The sequence below is a fragment of the Rhipicephalus microplus genome, chromosome 7 (assembly GCF_043290135.1).
Source record: "Rhipicephalus microplus isolate Deutch F79 chromosome 7, USDA_Rmic, whole genome shotgun sequence".
In the NCBI taxonomy this organism is placed as follows: Eukaryota; Metazoa; Arthropoda; class Arachnida; order Ixodida; family Ixodidae; genus Rhipicephalus; species Rhipicephalus microplus.
The window spans coordinates 71,611,875-71,631,167 of NC_134706.1; the positions used below are offsets into that span (position 1 = coordinate 71,611,875).

At 46.2% G+C, this 19,293-nt stretch overlaps 1 protein-coding gene across 12 annotated transcripts in view; it reads right to left on the bottom strand.

Moving 5' to 3' along the window:
• Positions 1 to 19,293, bottom strand: part of LOC119180142 (japanin-like-RA2) — a 318,672-nt gene that overhangs the window by 255,341 nt on the left and 44,038 nt on the right. For 11 of the 12 annotated variants that reach the window (XM_075868178.1, XM_075868175.1, XM_075868169.1 and 8 more), the window contains exon 3: positions 4,110 to 4,169. The exons of the other annotated variant lie outside the window; for it this stretch is intronic. In XM_075868178.1, the coding sequence (XP_075724293.1) occupies positions 4,110 to 4,169 (60 nt within the window). The remainder of the gene's footprint in view (positions 1 to 4,109; positions 4,170 to 19,293) is intronic. 12 annotated transcript variants of the gene reach the window in all.

Below are 19,293 nucleotides of genomic sequence, written 5' to 3' on the forward strand. Positions count from 1 at the left end.
AGCACTCCTGCAGCAGTACTTTATAACAATAACGAAGAAACCTCTAACTATAGTCCTTCAAGAGACTTTAGCCTCTGCAGCGTCTTTTTCTATTTACCGGGCAGTCCCAGGTTAGGCAGGGGGACAATGTTTCTGCACAATAAGAAGTAAAAAGCTGACGCACGTCGCCCACAACTTGAAGCTGGCCAGTTGCACTATCGAATATGCAATGTTAGAGAAACTGCTTGACACAGCATGGCGCAATCAGTGGAAAAACAGTGTTTTATAGCCCATAGTAACCCCAGGTACAGGCGCCAGCAGCTCAAGACGTTGCTCGAGAGGGCAGTTGAATTAGCTATTCCTCGACCCCTCGTTATAGCTAGTGACTTCAATGCCCCACATGGCATATGGAGATACGTGTATGAGACAAAAAAGGGTCGAGACCTCTAGCAGGGCGCCACCGAACTATACGTTACTTTAATCACCGATAAGGCTTTTCCTACGCAGATAGGCAACTCTGTGACTAGACCTTGCTTTCTTCAAGAATGTCGAAAAGACTACATGGGTCAACACAGCCATAGATTTTGGCAGCGACCACTACGTTCTGCCAACTTCTAATATAGTGGACTGTAGCAGAGTGCGAGAGTTCACGGTGGTTGACTGGGATCTTTTTCGCAGCATTTGTAGTACAAGGGCCAGTGCTGCTGACAACTCAGAAGAATGGTGCAAGGGCATCTGCGGAGATACCTTCGCTGCCACCAAGAAGATAAAGAGAGATTTAAATGTTGAGAAGATGAACAGTAGGCTTTTCCACCTGTTCGAAGCCAAGGCAGCTCTATTGCTTTGATGGAAGGAGCAGATGCACAACCGTAGGCTTCGGCAAAAGTATCAGAGTTGAACAAAAAATCAAACATTGCGACACACTGTGCTAACAACAGTGAGATGAGCTTTGTGAGTCCGTCGATTGTCAAATAAAAAATGACAAGTTCTGGCACCTTCTGAAGCACCTCCTGAACGAGCATAGAACTAGGGCCACGGGACCAAAATGCCGGCAGCGTGAGCACCATGGCACCTTACACTCGCGACGCACATGTCCTGCTCTGCTGCAACACAGGCGTTGTATAGGCTGACCGTAGGCTGCCACAAGGGCTAATTTACCGGCTACTCGTATCCGGTTAGGCAAGTCCTCCAATTTTCTGCCGCTTTTGGGCTTATTGGAAACAGTGTGGGTCACTGAATTCTTCTCACTTACTCCTTCTACAAGCCAGCGTTCCCGGGTCACTTCTGTAACTTTTCCGAATGCCGCCAACGCTGTGAGCACAACTTCATCCATTACACCGCTTAACAGTCACCTACTGCTCCTGATAGTCGATAACAGGGCAGCGGTGTCCCTTGACCTGGAGTTCTTTCAGTTCAGTTAACCTCTTCGTCACCTCCGGGCTGTTTAGATGACGGACCACGCATGGTTGATCTGTGTTGGAAATGACAAGAAAGATTAACTGCACTTGGGGACGCCATATTGAACGGGCGCGAAGTGAAGAACGTGGCAGGCCAGACGACACAGGATACGGTGAAAGTTCTAGAAGGTCTGGGCCATGTCCTAGTCTTTGAGAGCTTGGAGGTCTACCCGAGCTTCTACCTCAGCGAGCCGCCGTCTTCGTGCTCAAACATCGTGCTGGCCAGCTGTGAGGTGAGCTGCCGGGACTGGTCAGCGCGTGCGGCGGCGACCTTCGACGAGTCCGGGCTCGCAGACACCCGTCTGGCCCACCAAGCCATATGTACCAGGGTCTCCTGATGCGCACCAGGAGAGCCTGTCTGCAGTGAGTCCAAGAAGTGAACGCCAGGCGAGCACCTTGTATCATGCACAAAACGACGGTCGACACCAGCACCAAAGAAAAGAGGGACGGGCGTGGTGAGTGATGATAGTGAGGACGTCATGCTGTATCTGTTACATTCAAGAAAATGAGTCCTTTTTTGCCACCCCGTGTTCCCTTCTTGCGTTCTTTCTGTTTGCTCTAACAAGCCGAGCCGGGTATTATAATATTGTGACCATCTGACAGGCGCCCAATGATATTACGTACGGAAGCCGTCGTTCTTCAGCCAGTGCATCTCGGAAATCTTCGACCTTGAAACGCCTCACTAGAATATCACCGTGCAAGAACAGTGTGTTCAAGCCACACATCCTGTTTGCAGATTTGGCAAGATTCAAAATCCTTGTCACTTTTATCTGTTTTCCTGTTTCCGGGGCCACCCAGGACCACCTTCGCCGCTCCGTGGGAGGCCATGATTCTTGTGTCCGGCACGTGCGAGTGCTGGCAAAACAATAACGCCATAGAGCTTACATGGCCTGGAACGCTAACGGCAAGCTATTTATATACACTATACACCATTGAAGAGTCCTGGTAGCTTGGAAACATCGCATTTTTGTTATCTGTGGCGAGAAGGCGTGACAGGCTCGCGTTGGGTGTGCTCTAAATGTTACCTTCACGAAGGTCACCTAGATCTACGAAGCGCCGCTTCCATGAAACGCGATCACTCTGCACGCGTGCTTATCAGACTCGTAATTTGGGAGAGGACGAACGTCACTTCGTATGCTGCCACCGCCGCGTTCACAAAATGAGTGAACTGCTGACACGTGACGCAGCAAGAATTGTTACTCTTGCTCGCGTTGATCCTGTGTATACGTGTGCACTCATTTCATTCGTCTTTCTTTCTGTTTGGACAGCATGCTTTAATTCTCGAGGTGTGAACGTTGTTAGTCCACACTCGCACTGTGTACGCTATTTTGGAGCGTGCATTTTGTGTGAGGTGTTCACGAATGGTTACGTCACGCCTGAAACACAAACGAGGCGCGAGCCAGGAAAGCCGAACTCAAGCGTTGGCAGTAGAAGACCAACTACACTGATGAGGTGCGAATCAAGAACGCCGCTCGTGTTCGAGAATAGAGAAAGCGTGCGGGTAACACCGAGGAGACGTGAGCCGAGGATCTCATGCGCAAGTTTCTTCAACGCGTTCCTCCTCCAGTGTGTTTGCGTTTCCAACAAAAGTTTATTCCATTAAACGCTACACTGAGTTTCGCTTCAAACCGCTCTTCCAGCACCCACGTTGACACACGGTTGAGCCAGGTTGACGCTATGCGCACTGCTGCTGCTTCGCATCTCATCAGCGTTCCTGTCGGGGAGATGATCCATAGTTTTTTTATTACATTGGTTAGAAATTAATACGAAATAATTATGTGGAATACAAATGAGTGCTTGAATGCTTTGCCTGACAATGTGTCCGAAGGCCCTCCAAGGAAAGTTCAGACTGTCATTGCACTGCTGTAATATAGGCGTGAATCTACTTCAGGTCCTGGTATAGCAAAACTTTCGATGCAGATTAGATCAATGAATAAACGTACATTACAATAGCCCCAACACGCATTCCATCCAGTTAGTTCAGTTATAGGCCTAGAATGATTGAATGAATGAATAAACGGACTTTATTTAAAGTGCAGCAGTTTTACCGGGCGAGGCGGTGGAAGAGCGAATTAACCCATGTCCCATCCCTCTCTCTGTTGATTATTGTGTTCAATGTTTATTATTTTATTTCAATATTGCGTGTCTGACATGGAGACCTAGGCAGGTCTCCGTGTCATTATTATTGATTATCATCTAACGAAAATTTTTGTGTATTTGAAGTACAATGATGTTTCACAATATACGATGTCCTTTTCACTCTTTTTCAGTATAATCACCAAGTGGCTTATGGCTTCCTCGAAATATCTCATATTACATCGTATTTGTTAACAATTATTTTATCACGGACTTAAACCATTGCTGCGATAGTGAGCGAGACACTTCTCCGGTCGATCGACTATTGACTCGATGTGAATTTAGACTCTACAGTTTAAAGTGTAGCCCTGCTATTCAGTCAGTATACAATCGTTTCAAGAGCTTCAATACTGTCGTGTAACAGAGGCAATAATTATTATATAATTTCACTCACCACTACTTAGTACCTACAGCTGTTAACACCAGAATCTCCAGAATTTTGATTTTGTGCAATAATTTTTTCTAATGCGCTGCATTGTATATTTGTTGATCCGATATTTGTTCTTCTAGCTCACGCGGCCGCCAAGGCCAACTTACCTTGGCATTGTAGGGAATTCCAGGTGGTGTTCACACAGTTATGTATTGTGCTCGAATTCACTAAAAATAGAACGTACTGATATTAGTATCAAAACAACAGCCAACACAATAATGAATAAACCAGAAAAAGGGGAGAGAAAAGTGCTCAACTGTAACAATGCAATACCAGAGGGTTCACACCTTCGAATTACGATATAATTATGAGGCACACCGTAACAGCAGACTGCGAAAATTTTGACCATCCGATGTTCTTGAACGTGCCCTGTTTATAGAGTAGATCGAGTTCACCGTCGAAGTTATGCCACTCCAGGATGGCCGATAAAGTGGACGCTCTAGTATTACGGACTTTCGGACTCAGCACTAATGTGCGGACATCATCAAGAAATAGCCTAGGTGTATATTAGGGATGATAGTACACAAAAGCGAACTTTTCAGGGCCCGAAAGTGTCAGTTAGAGACGTCATAAATGTTTTTTCTGTGCATTATGCAGGTACCACAGGTTGGGTTCACCTAGCCTGGCAGATCGGTTGTTCTTTTTTTGTTATGGTACTTTCATATCTGAAAGGTTATCGTCCTCTTTGCTGGCTCATTCAATTAGGTTCGAGTACTCTTTGCTGTCTGTGAGCATTGTTTGAGTTCTAGTCAAAAGACAAGTGTTTCACTCGTAACTACTTTTATTTTATGTATACACATGTACTGTTCATATGTTTTCAGTACAGAAGCTGGTCTAGTACGAGCTGACGCATCATTTATAATAAAATCTAGTCCTTTACGTCCCAGCATACGATATAATTAAGGCGCATGAATTATTGCAGGACTCCGAAAAAGTTAACCATCTGGTATTTTTTAACGCGCAGTAATATCGCGCAGTATGCGGCCTGTAGCGTTTCCCCTCCATCAAAATGCAACCAGCACAGCAGTGATTCAACGCTCCACCTTCGCGCCAGTAGCTGAGCCCCCCAACTGAGGCACCACCACAGGTGGACGAGACATCATACGTGAACTAAAAGGCCAATTTAAGAGATTTGGGGCCAATTTAAAAAGTGGCAAAGCTTCACAACACAGACCAACTATACAAACGCGTCATCCTGTGCACTCTGCTTCTGTTTTCGCGTGTTCTCGAGATTCTTAAGATTACCACAGCTGAGACGTCATAGTTGAGGCATGCTCGGGCTTTTTCTTTATTTCATTTCATTTCATTTATTGATACTGTCAGCCCTTTGCGGGCTATTACAGGAGTGGTGTTGACTCATATAAAACAGAAATGTGCATAAGAGAAACATAAGAAAAAGTACCTTTACTACTGGAACACATCATTTCAGAGCACATACAAAAAATATATCATAATGGCTAAGCATATAGTTAAGACAGAGAACTTAGTGAAAAATAAGAAAAGAGAGCATCACTGCCGAAATACACATTATATTTTGCGCATAATAAAACACATAAGAAATATCATAGCCTAGTTACAAAGCACGTAATTCACACATATTAACAATCTTAACGCATGGTATCAGAGTGCCCTATATGTTTTATTGCTTCTAAAAAGTCAGTAAGCGGTTTGATTTCACAACCGGATCTGGTAACGAATTCTACTGCTGAATCGCCCTGGGGAAGAAGCCGTACCTGAAACAGTCACTATGAACTTTGGGGGTGGTATGTACATACTGTGTCTGTGTCTTGACGTTTCTTGTGTTTTGATTTCAAAGTACCTGTCGTGGCTTATTTTAACGTGATTATGAACTATTATGAAAAGGAATTTCAGCCTTCTCTCTTCCTATATCTTAGTCTTTTCTCGTCTTTAAATCTGTCCTGTCTTCTTCTCTCTTCCATTTACTTCCGATTTTTCATGGCGGCAAGGGTTAACCTTGTGTGGCTATCCTGCCTAGGATAAACCATATTCGGTTATAGCAACGGCGTACTGCTGGCGAAGGGCAGGCTTGTTCACATGTTCTGCCGCGTCCCCTTGTTGGGCTCCGTGGTGGGTGGTAGGCGCCGATGCCGAAGAAGCCAATTTTTCATGGGACCTCAAAACCCCCCTGTAACTGATCGTGCTCCGAAAAGAGTACGCACCGATGCATCATCTTTGTTTTTCCCTCAAAACGTTGAAACATTTCCAAAATACCATGTCCTTCACTGCGAGCAATCATCAACCAAAGCCAGAGCAATATCACCTTTTCTAGTGGCCAAGTGCCTTAAAGACACCATTGGAACCGGCTATAAGGCCTCAAAGATGGCAAGTGGGGACATTCTCCTCGAACTAAAAGACAAGGAACAGTACGACAAACTCTCACACCTCGTAGCCTTTGGCAATATCCCTGTATCAGTTACTGCACATCGTACCATGAACACAGTGAAGGGCGTAGTATCCGATGAAGACCTTAAGACACTAAGTGAAGAGGAACTCCTAGACGGATGGAAAGACCAAGGCATATTACATGTGCAGCGCATAAAAATCAGACGCAACAACACTGAAACCGCAACAAAGCACCTAATACTTACATTCAATTCAAACATCCTACCTAAAACAATCGAGACCGGCTACGTAAAACTTTCTGTGCGACCGTATGTTCCTAACCCGAGACGTTGTTTTAAATGCCAGCGATTTGGACACGGATCTCAGACCTGCCGAGGTCAGCTGACTTGTGGCAAATGCGGCATAACAGGTCACGAAACTGATAAGTGCCAAAACGATGAGGTACACTGTGCAAACTGCAAAGGCAGCCATGCCGCATATTCCAGAGCGTGCCCAGCCTGGAAGAGAGAAAAAGAAATTATCACCATAAAAGTTAACGAAAATATAACGTTCCGTGAAGCACGACAGAGAGTTTCACCTTCATTCGCACTAAGAGCCTCCTTCGCTGAAGTGGTGCAACGAGGGGCGGCACCACAACGGCCCTTGGTGGCTACCTGGACCATGCCTAGCGTGGCCAGGTCAGAGCCACCTGCCCCTCTGGCGGGAACAGCCAGCGCTGCCCTGCCCGCAGCAAACCAGTCCACACCGGTGGCCTCTGCAAGCCCTGGCAGCAGCCAGGGCAACAAGGAGGCCAAGGAGGTCCCAACAACCTCTTGCCCGGTGGGGTCAAAGACTTCGTCGACTGAGGCGAAGTCTACGCTACACACAGATCGCTCTTTGGAGCGGGTGTCCAGTGCCTCGCAGGAGGCAATGGACACCACCACCAGCCAAACAGCCATGCAGGCCTCTGGGTCTGCAGTTTTCGGGCCACCTGCCAAGGCAGAGGGCCCGAAGTCTCTCACAACCGCACGCGGGCACCGCGAGCGGGCGTCCAGCGTCTCTTCCGAGATGATGGACACAACACAAAGTGTATCGGCGCCTCAGACGCCGAAAGATTGGCGTGGCTCTAAGGAGCCTGCCAAAAAAGAAAAACCACGCATTACGGGGCCTGAAAAGGCCTCCTAAGCTAAGGTTGTCTACTTCGACGCACAGCACAAAAACTCACTCAAAATGGCTACACAAATAATGCACTGGAATGCTAGGGGTCTTCTCCACAATCTTGATGACATTACAGAACTTTTACATAAACACAATCCCAAGGTGCTGTGCATCCAAGAGACACATCTGAAGCCATCTCAAACAAACTTTCTTAGACAATATGCCGTGTTCCGCAAGGATCGGGATGAGGCAACTGCTTCATCCGGCGGTGTAGCTATAATAGTACAAAAATCCGTGCCTTGCCGACCTCTTATTCTTCAGACGGCACTCGAAGCAGTGTCAGTCCGCGTCATTCTATTTGACAAACTAGTCACTGTGTGTTCACTATACATACCACCAAGCTACAAACTTAACCGCACAGATTTTCATCACCTCATTGACCAGCTGCCGGCACCCTACATTGTTGTTGGTGATCTCAATGCTCACAACACTCTGTGGGGGGATGCCCGGTGCGATGCGAGAGGCCGACTGATAGAGCAATTCCTCCTGTGCTCCGGAGCATGCCTCTTCAATAAAAAACAGCCTACCTATTACAACATTCATCACAACTCATACTCATCGATAGACTTGGCGCTTGGTTCTCCCTCTCTCTTTACCGAGTTAGAATGGAACGTGGTCATGAATTCGTACGGCAGTGACCACTTTCCTGCTATGTTAAACTTGACATTATCGCATGAGGTTCCTCCTCATATTCCCAAATGGAAAATAGCATCCGCTGACTGGGAGAAATTTCAAGAATTGACACTTTTACCTCGTGACTTTATCACAAATTGTGACATTGATTGCGCAGTAGCATTCTTCAGTGCGTTTATTCTGGATGCTGCTGAAAAGTGTATCCCGCAAACAAATGGGCACTCGTGTAAACGACGTGTTCCCTGGTGGAACGATGACTGTAGAGAAGCGCGTAGGAAACAAAATAAAGCCTGGGGCATCCTGCGCCGATATCCAAACGCAGAAAACCTCGTCGAATTTAAAAAAGTGAAATCACTGGGTAGGCGAACACGACGTCAGGCAAGAAGGGAGAGTTGGGTCAAGTTTCTCTCCGGCATTAACTCCTACACCAATGAAAAGAAAGTCTGGAGCAGCCTCAGAAGTCTTAAGGGGCAGCAAGCATATCCTCTGCCTTTAGTGAGTCAAGGGAACACACTGGAGGACCAGGCCAACAGCCTTGGCAAGCACTTTGAGCGCATTTCCAGTTCTGCGCACTACTCAAAATCTTTCTTAAAACATAAAGAAATGACAGAACGGAAAACACTAGAGTTGAAGTCCAAAACAAACGAACAGTATAATACTCCATTTAAAATTGCCGAACTTAGGACGGCCCTCAATGCGTGCCACAGCACAGCGCCGGGACCAGACAGAATTATGTATGACATGCTCAAACACCTTCACGATGACACCGAAATCAGTTTACTTGCTCTGTATAACACTATCTGGGCTGCTGGGTACCTGCCGTCTACGTGGAGGGAGGCCATTGTTGTTCCTATTCTAAAGGAAGGCAAGGACCCCTCTTCAGTTACAAGTTACCGTCCAATAGCCCTTACGAGCTGCCTGTGCAAGGTGTTCGAGAAAATGATAAACAAAAGACTTATGCATTTTCTAGAAACCAACAAACTTCTTGACCCCTTTCAATGTGGTTTTAGAGAGGACCGATCTACTACAGACCATCTCATACGCATTGAAGCATACATACGCGATGCGTTCATCCACAAACAGTACTGTCTCTGTGTGTTTCTTGACATGGAAAAAGCATATGACACCACATGGCGCTACGGCATCCTTAGAGATCTGTCAGACATTGGTATTCATGGCAATATGTTGAATATCATAAAGAGCTACTTATCCGAGCGAACATTCCGTGTTCGTATTGGGAATGTCTTGTCCAGGCCGTTTATTCAAGAAACGGGAGTACCCCAGGGTGGTGTCCTGAGCTGCACCCTCTTTATTATAAAAATGAATTCATTACGACTCTGCATTCCACATAACACATTCTATTCAATGTATGTGGATGATATCCAGGTAGGCTTTAGGTCATGTAATCTTGCAGTGTGTGAGCGGCATGTCCAGCTTTGTCTGAACAAAGTATCCAAGTGGGCTGACCAAAACGGGTTCAGGTTAAGTCCAGAGAAGAGCACCTGTGTGCTCTTTTCTAGAAAGAGAGGCCTCCACCCAAATCCCGAAATTGACTTGCTTGGCCAGCGGTTACCTGTAGAGGCCGAGCATAAATTTCTAGGCCTAATTTTGGATTCTAAACTCACATTTACATCACACATCAAGTATATTAAAAACAAATGTATAAAAACAATGAACATTCTGAAAGTACTCTCACGCACATCATGGGGGAGTGACCGAAATTGTTTGATCAATCTCTACAAAAGCCTCGTTCGAACGCGCCTGGATTATGGGGCAATAATATATCAGTCTGCCACCCCAAGTGCTCTGAAAATGCTTGACCCAGTCCACCATTTGGGCATCCGTCTGTCTACGGGAGCTTTTCGCACTAGTCCCGTGGAGAGTTTGTATGTCGAATCCAATGAGTGGTCATTGCACCTGCAAAGAACATACATGTCTTTTATATACTATTTAAAAACGAACGCAGACAAAGAACACCCTTCACACACGACTATCAATGACTTGTCAAGTTGTACGCTCTTCGAGAACCGTCCTTCGTTTCAACAGCCTTACTCACTTCGTGTGAGGAGCCTCGCTGAACAAACGGGTGTGCCACTTATTGAACACAGTCTGATGGCTCCCGTTCCATGTCTGCCGCCGTGGCAGTGGCAGCCCATAGACTGTGATACATCATTTGTTGAAGTTACGAAGCATGCGCCTATAGCACATATACACACTCACTTTCTCGAATTGCAGCACAAATACAACTGTCCTGAATTCTTTACGGATGCTTCCAAGTCTGATAGTGGCGTGTCCTATGCTGCCGTTGGTCCATCCTTTTCAGATTCTGGCATTCTCCACCCTAATTCAAGCATATTCACAGCGGAGGCCTATGCTATACTTGTGGCCGCTAAACATATAAAGGAACTAAAGCTACAACGTGCGATAATATTCACCGACTCTCTGAGTGTCATAAAAGCTTTGAAGACCCTCAAAAAACATAAAAATCCTGTTTTTTTGATGCTTTACTCTCTTCTGTGCACCATATACTCGCTCAAAAAACAAGTTGTATTGTGCTGGGTGCCAGGGCACCGCGAAATCCGGGGAAATGTGTTAGCGGACCAACTGGCTGCCTCAGCTAAGGACAACGCTAACACTAATGCATCTATGGCTGTCTCTGCGTTAGAACTCAAACAATTCGTAAAACAGAAGCTCAGGGCGCACTGGCAGCTTTCATGGGATAAGCAAACGCGAAATAAATTACATGTTATCAAACCGAGCCTTGGAACTTGGCCGTCAATATCAAGGTCACGCCACACTCAAGTAATACTCACAAGACTACAAATAGGACACACCCATAGCACTCATTCACACCTTTTGTCTGGTGGTGATCCTCCCGTGTGTGACAGATGTGGTGACCCACTCAGCGTTCTTCATATTTTAATTGAATGCAAGGAATTGGATGCTCTTAGACAAAAACACTTTCTACTTCTTCACCGACATCAAATGCCACTGCATCCGTCAATGTTTATAGGTAAAGAGCCTGTTTTTAAGCACAAATCATTGCTCGCATTTTTAAAAGATATAAATAATTTTCATGTCATATTTCCAGGAAATCCGTAGCACGACCTCCAAGTGGAGGTTGCTGCTGCGGTAACTACATTAAAAAAGCACCTGCCTGGCGTCCCTTGGACACAAGGGTCGTTGACAAGGCAGTTGTGCTATTATCCTTTTATGATTTTATTACTATGACCGTCTATCATTCATCCTCACTTCAAGTGCCACGTCATGCTCATGATTTTAGTATCTATTAGGCCACTATACAGCCACGTAACATTATCATTGCTCACATCCCTAAATACCATTGTTATACACTGACAATTATTACACTTTTATAATTTTTATGGCGCTCTTTGGCCAAACATGGCCCTTGCGCCAATAAAACCAATATAATAATAAATAATTTCAGCCTATCATATTTGGTGCGTGTTTGTAGAGGTAAGAGCTCTGCAAGTTTGCATAATTCGGTAGGTGAATGGAAACGACGGTATTTATTAAATATAAACATAGAAATAGGTCGCTGTATTTTGTCAAGTTTCAAACAGTTATTTTTGGTATAGGGATCCCACACTACTTTAGCATATTCGATTACGGGTCTTAGCAAAGTTTTGTAAGCTAAAGTTTTTACTTCGGAAGAGGCACAGTGGAGGTTACGTCTCAGACCACATAACACCTTGTTAGCTTTGGAACGAAGTTCCTCAACATGAATATTCCAACGCAAGTCGGGTGTAAATAGGAGACCTAGGTATTTATATTGCTTAGCCTGGGCGAGTTCGTGACCGTTAATACTGTACGGATAACTAAGAATGTTCTTTTTCTAGAAATGAACATAAAAAACAGTTTTTGTTGGGTTAAGCTGAATTTGCCACTGATCGCACTAGTTTTTAATTCTCTCTAGGTTAGGACTACGTTCAGCCTGGTCGCTCGGTGACTGTACATGTTTGTATAGTATGCAAACACCATCAAAGTTTCTTATTTGGGTAGTAATATTTTATGGCAGATTGTTTATAAACACCAGGAGCAAGAGGGGCCCCAAGACACTACCCTGGGGCACCCCAGATACCAATTGGCGATAAACCGCATTGGTGGTGCCATGTTGGACATATTGTTCTCAGCGTGCAAGATAGGAACTGAACCACCGGATGAGGGCAGAATTTTCAAAGGTACTATCGATTTAAGTAAGAGCTTATTGTGCGACACCTATCGAAAGACTTTGCGAAGTATAAAAATATTATGTCAGTTTGACCACGGGTATTAACTGTGCTAGATAAGTCGTGTACAAGCTCAATAAGCTGAGTAACGGCGGATAACCATTTCCTAAAACCATGCTGACAGGAAACAATTAAATTATGTTCATCGAGATAGGTTAGCAAGTGCTTTGATACAATGTGCTCTAATATTTTTGAACAGGTGCTTGTAAGCGATATAGGTCAGTGGTTGCTAGCGTGAGATGCGGAACCGCCTTTGTGTATGGGCACGATTTCTGCACGTTTCTAAGCACTGGAAAAAAGCCACTAAAACGGATGATTGAAAAAGTAATGTTAAGAATTTCGATGACCATTTGGCATATCGATAAAGAAATGTATTGGGAGTATTGTCAGGACCAGAATTTTTGTGGTATTTAGATGAAGCAAGAGGTTTAGAACGCCCTCTTCCGTGATGCTTATATCCTGGATAGGAATCATATCTTCGGAATCACTGATGTTGGGTTTAGTACCATCATCGATTGTAAAAACGGACGAGAAGATGAAATTAAACGCCTCCGCCTGATCCTTAGACATTTAGACATACTACCTGCCTGATCCTGCCTCTGCCTGATCCTTAGACGATTAGACATACTACTCAGCCTAGTCGAAGGATTCACGTCCCTCGAAAATTCGTCTGGAAATTCCTACAGAAATTGTTTTAACGTTGAGTTATAAAACTTATTTTTAGAAGTCTTCACAGTTCGCCAGAGGCTTTTATTTATAATCTGGACGGTCTCCTGTTTTAAATGCTTGGATTGACAGTGCACGCCTTTTGCTTGCGTTTAAGCGTTGTTTTAGCGTGTATTATATCGCTTATAATCCAAGGTTTCGTTTTCTCACATTTTTACGACGTTTGGGAATGAATTGTTGGATGCAAAATATTAACGTAGAATGAAAAAACCACCACAGTACTTCTGTTGAACGAGATGATCAGTACATTTCCAGAAATGAATAATATGACTACTCCAGATGTTCTAGTTTGGCTAAGTCGTTTGCGGCACTAAAATTTGGGATCATAAGTTTAATCATTGTGCATGACATTGACATACAGATCTAAATACAATAAAACCATTTTATGATCAGAAAGACCGTCTTCAAGTTCACACATACGAAGAAACGGGAGCAGTGATCCAGATAAGAACATCAAATCAAACACTGAATAAGCGGTTGGACCCACACATTTACAAGATGAGATGACCTGAGTCAGATCGTAGCAGAAAGTGAGCTCTAGCAGTTGATCACCTTTAATGACTTCGCTTCCCTCTGAACTGAGCGTCGACAAATTTTTTCCATGGAGAATAAAGTCTCCTATAAGGATAATATTATCAACATGCTTCAGGTGAGAATCCATAAAGCTTCTTAAGATATTAAGAGCATTCACTGGGGCGTTCGGAGGTCTGTACGAATGTATACCGACAATTACTGAGCGTGGTTTTAATCCGAAGAGCTTCGACATCAATAGCATGCGGAAGAACACTAACTAATATATTAACTGTAATTAAAATGGCCACACCTTCTTTTGTTTCACGGTCTCTTCTCACGATTTTGTATCCGAAAGGAGTAACCTCGGCATCCAGTACATTTTTCTTCAACCATGTTTCGGTGATTACTAAAAAGTCGGGATGGTGTTCTAGTACCACAGCCTCAAAATCCGCCATTTTATTCATAATACTTCTGACATTATTATTTATTAACATTAACCGGTTAAAAGAACTCTGACACCATCAGTCGCCATCACGACGCCTGTCAGTTGTTTCGGGAGGTGTCTTACATATGTACCTCATATTAGTATCCCCATTCCAACCGTACACCACATCATTTATTTTCACTTTGTCAAAAATAAGCTTAACCTTGGCCCCCAATTTTCTATTCTCAGCACTACACTCCCACAGCCTTCTGCGTATCTCAAAAACTCGTATAGAAAAATCTTCGTTTATGCTGAGCTTCTTACCACGCAGTGTTTGACTGGGCGCTTTTATACAGCGGCTTCTGAGGGACAAAGTGACTGATCGCAGAATAATAAGCAATGAGTAGCACAGCCAGGCCACCCTTTTTGCGTCCCATGATTGTTGTTCAAAAAGGGAGGGGCATTTCCTTTTTGGATACTCAGCATTGTTCTGGAAGTCAGATGATAAGAAATGTCATTGAATGCACCCGCCAAGCAACACTAGTGGTTGGCTTGTTTGAAGTCTGCTTTAGCCGCCTTTGTTGTCCCCGCTAGCACGCTCCTACCCACAGAAAGAACATATTGTGCGTGCAGGAGTGTTTGCAATGTTGAGGCTGGTGCACACCGGTGACTAACAGTGGTAGCGCGACCATTTGCAACCGGTCAAAAAGAGTAAAAAACGGTCGTAAACGGACGGAAAGCGACTGCTTTAGCTAATCGCTTCTTGACCGGTTTTTCCATCGCGTGACTGCGGTCGCAAATTTGCTGCAATCAATGAGTGACCCTGAATTTCCGTTCTTTTGTTTCTTCATTGCGCTACCTTCTTCCCGCCAGATACAAACGAGTGCGTTCCTCTGGGTCTGTGATGGTGGTGGTAAAACATTTATAACCATTAAATGGATACAGAGAGGTGATTGGGTTGGGGCCTTATTGGCCTCTTACCCTCGGATCACTAGGTGGAACCCCTATTCCGGAGCTCCATTGGCAAGCAACACCTCCCGCGCCCATCGAACCAGGGCGTTTTGGACCTTCAGGTCTTGACAGCCGAGCAGGGCCGCCTCTCAGTCCTCTCTCGTGGGGGGTGGGTTGGGGGCGATAGATGAATTAGACTGGCCCGCCCACACGATGTGGAAGGTGTCAGCCACCTCAACACAGAACTGGGACGTGCGATCAAAGGATGAATTGAAATGTTTTTGCACCGCCAGGCACAGTACAGTATTGGTAAACAGTTTTAAAAGGAGGCGCTCGTCAGCGCAATGCAGTCCCTTACAAGGGTCTGGATAGCGCCGGTGCTCTTTCTTGTAGTAATTGGTAATATCTTTGACCGAAAGAGCCGAGTTGTCTGATTGGTAGTAGGCTTCCAAGGACAGGGAGATAGCCCGGGAAGAGAGTGCGCGGGCGGCCTGATCGGCCTGTTCATTACCCCTGAGTCCTTGGTGTCCAGGTGACCGAACCAAATTTTGCGGAGTTGAATTAACGTATCGGAAGCTAGGTTCCAGTATGCGCTGAGCAAGTGGCAAAGCCCACCTTAGCTGGTAGTTCCGACAGGCCCCTTGTGAGTAGCTGATATGTTTAGAAGAGGAATAGGTGAGAGCCAGAGCGATGGCAATCGCCTCCGCGTGTGTTGTGCTGTAGGCTTTCAGAGTGAGCCCATTTACCGTGTTAGTGTTGTGTATGACTGCGGCCGTATACCACCCCCCATGGTGCGGGCCGGCAACGTTTACGTAGCACACGTGTTCTTCTTGACCAAAGTGTCGCTGCAACGCTTAGGCGCGCGCCTGGTGGCGACCATTGTGGTTTTCTTTGGACATATTGCGGGGAAGGGGTCAGACCCGGAGGGCGCGTCTCCAAGGTTCTGGCACTCTCACCCTTTTCTCAATATAGTATTCGTGTTTGACGTGTATGCGGTCTAAGAGGCGGCGACCGGAATGGGTCTGTGCAAGGGGCGCTTCTCGAAGTTCCCGGTAGGTATTCAACACGCCTAGGGCCAGAAGTCTCTGGTTGGACGTGGTGATAGGGAGGTCGAAAGCCCGCTTGATAACTTTACGGTGGATGACCTGAAGTTGATCATCCTCATGTTTGCGTAAGTGCAAGTAGGGAGTCGAGTAGAGTATTCTACTCGTTACGAAAGCATAGGCAAGCCACATTGCATCCCTGCTTCGCAATCCGCCCCGCTTGTGGGAGACCCGGCGGACCATACGGCCCACCTGGTCTCCCACCGTGCGAAGTTTGGCTATTGTGGTGTCGGCCTTGCGTTGGTGGTGTATGAAGAGGCCAAGGACACGGATCTCCTTGGCCTCGCGGATCGATCCCGAGGCAAGACTGATATGCAGCTGGGTTTTGTCCTGAGGGGAGGGACGTATGTGCACAAACTCCGACTTAGCTGGGGCACACTGGAGTCCACAGTAGATTGCGTAGTCATCGACTACAGTCCCTGCTGCTTGCAGGCATGACTCCATGTCAACCAGGTTACCTTGCGCGGCCCAGATCGTGATATCATCCGCGTAAAGAGCGTGTTGTATTCCTGGTAGAGAAGCCAATTTTGGGGAAGATGAAGCATGACCATATTAAACAGGAGGGGAGAGAGGACCATGTCTTGAGGAGTTCCCCTCGAGCCGATGACGTAAGGCCCATGTTCATCATCTTGTATGCATATGTAGGCTTGACGGTCTCTAAGAAACTGGCGAACATAACTGAACATTTTATAACCACAGTTGGTCTGACTGATGTGGTCAAGGGTTACCTCATGCTTCACGTTGTCAAATGCCCCTTTAAGATCCAAGGCCAGGACTACCTTGTCATTGTGGGGGCATTCAACAGGATCTAATATGTCATGGTGGAGCTGTAGAAGTATATCCTGGGCTGACATCTGAGGGCGGAAACGAAACACGGTGTCCGCAAAAGTGTGCTGTGTTTCTAAAAACTCGGAGAGTCTGTTGCGCACCATCGTTTCCCTCAGCTTGCCGACACAATACGTGAGGGAGATGGGGAGAAGGTTCTCCACGTCAATAGGTTTACCTGCCTACGGGATGAAGGTCACGAGAGCTGATTTCCATTCAAGAGGAAGAAGAGTTTCTCCGTCCCGAATGCTATTGATGTAATCAAGGAGCGTGGCGTAGGCAGCATCGGGAAGATTGGCCAACAGTTTGACCGTAACCTGGTCCTGCCCGGGTGCAGTGCCACGCTTCATAATGCGTAAGGTTGCCTGGAGATCGTGGAGCTGGAACGGGGTGTCCAACTGCGTGTTTTTTTTTGCTTGCGTAAAGGTATGCGGCCGTCCGAGGGTGCTTGGTGGTGCACAGGTATCGGTCCCTGAGCGTGTGTGCGAGCTGCGTTGTCGTTCCTGTAAAGTTGTGCATGACCTTATGTAAGTGACGTTGAGTTTGCGTGCGTGTTTGTGTTGGATCGATGATAGCGCAAAACAGGCGCCATGTATTGCGACCAGACATCTGGCGTGCAGCCATGTTGCACCTGTGCACCCAGTTAGTGTCGGCTAGCTGAGCAGCAAATTCTGCAGCTTGCTCTGTGAGTTCTAGAATGCGTTTCTTGAGGCGTCTGTTATGTTCCTGTTTTTTTCAATAGTTTGGTGAGACTGCAGCGGTGCTGCCAAAGATGGAGGAGTTGGTTCTCTACGTTCGTTTAAGTTTCTGTGAGCTTTATCAGCCGTTTGTGTTGTTTCAGTGTAGACGTCATTGATTCAGACCAGGTGTCGTATCCCAACTGGAAAGGGTCTACCATAGGTAGAGAGGTGCGGAAAGTTGTCCAGTCTGGGATATGAGCTTCTTTAAGTGAGCGTTTTAAGGGACGCATGTACACGGTTGTGTTTGATACACAATGATCACTACCGAGAGTGTCCTGTGTGTTCAGCCGGACAGCATGGCGTATGTTCGTGTGATTGTGAGGTGCGGGCAAGTATCTCGTTGAACAGAGTGACCTACACGTGTTGGGCTGGCGGGATAAGTGTGGAGGATGAGTCCAAGTGTAGAAAGAAGTTCCGCAAGTTTCCTTCCACGCGTGTCCTCTCGCGGATAACCCCATCACCTGCTCGGGGCACTGAAGTCGCCGACGATGAAGAAGGGGTCCCATCCGGTCACCTGCATAGCTTGTGGGAAAGTTTTGCTGAACGTGACGTTCTTAAGCTTTGGGGGACAGTAAATGTTTAAAATCTGAACAGGTGGGTCAGATCGCCTTATGGGCAGCACCGACATCATCGTTCATGGGAAAGGCGGAGTTGTGGGGAGTGTGACTTCCTGGGTGGTATATTGCTTGTGAACAAGTATCCATGTCTCTTGATTTCGTTGAAATGTAGTATAATTTGTGAGTTTGACGTGCATGCCGGGTTCCTGAAGGGCAATCAGGACAACAAGGAACTCAAAGGTCTCAAGATAGATGCAGAAATGAGCCCGCTTCTTGCAGTTCTTGAGACTTCTGCATTTACGCTGTGTTAGTAACAATGGCTGAGTTGCTCTGGCTTGCGACCAAAGGTTGGGGGCCATGTTCGAAGATGGAGGGTGGGGTTGTGTTGTTAAGATTACTCAGTTCACTAGCACCTTGTACTGACATGCTCGAGTCTTCAGAAAAGTCAGACTCATCTGGAGTCACTCTGTTTAATTCTGAGGGGCGGTTAACGTCCCTAATAAGCCCTTCGCGCTTAAGGATGCGTGGATTGCCTTGTATCCACTTTTGGATAATGTGAGTTACAGTTTGTGTCACCTGTGCGATGACAGTCTTCATATGACGCGCGATGGTGTCGTGAATAATTTCGGGGAGGTTAGTCAATTGCGTTTTAATAGCATTCACCTGGGTCTCCAGGGCCGCAACGCGACTCTCTACAGTATTAGGAATCTCCCTGTCCGTTATATTTTCCTCTTCGTCACTCAACGAGGGCTGAGTAGTGGGATTGGTTCTGAGCGAGTAAGTTCGCTGGCTAGTTTATCATTCTGAGATCGCAAAAGAGCGAGCTCGTGCATGAGTATTTGTGTTTCGGTAGTGCTTGTGGGAGAAGAAGGTGGAGGGGAGGGAGAAAAGGTGACCTCCGCCCGAATGCCTACCTTGGGTTGGTTGCGTGCAGCGTTGCCAGATGGAGCACCGAAAGCTGGAGATTCCGCTGTGCCAGGTGGTAGCGTTGCCGTTGCTGCTTTGCCA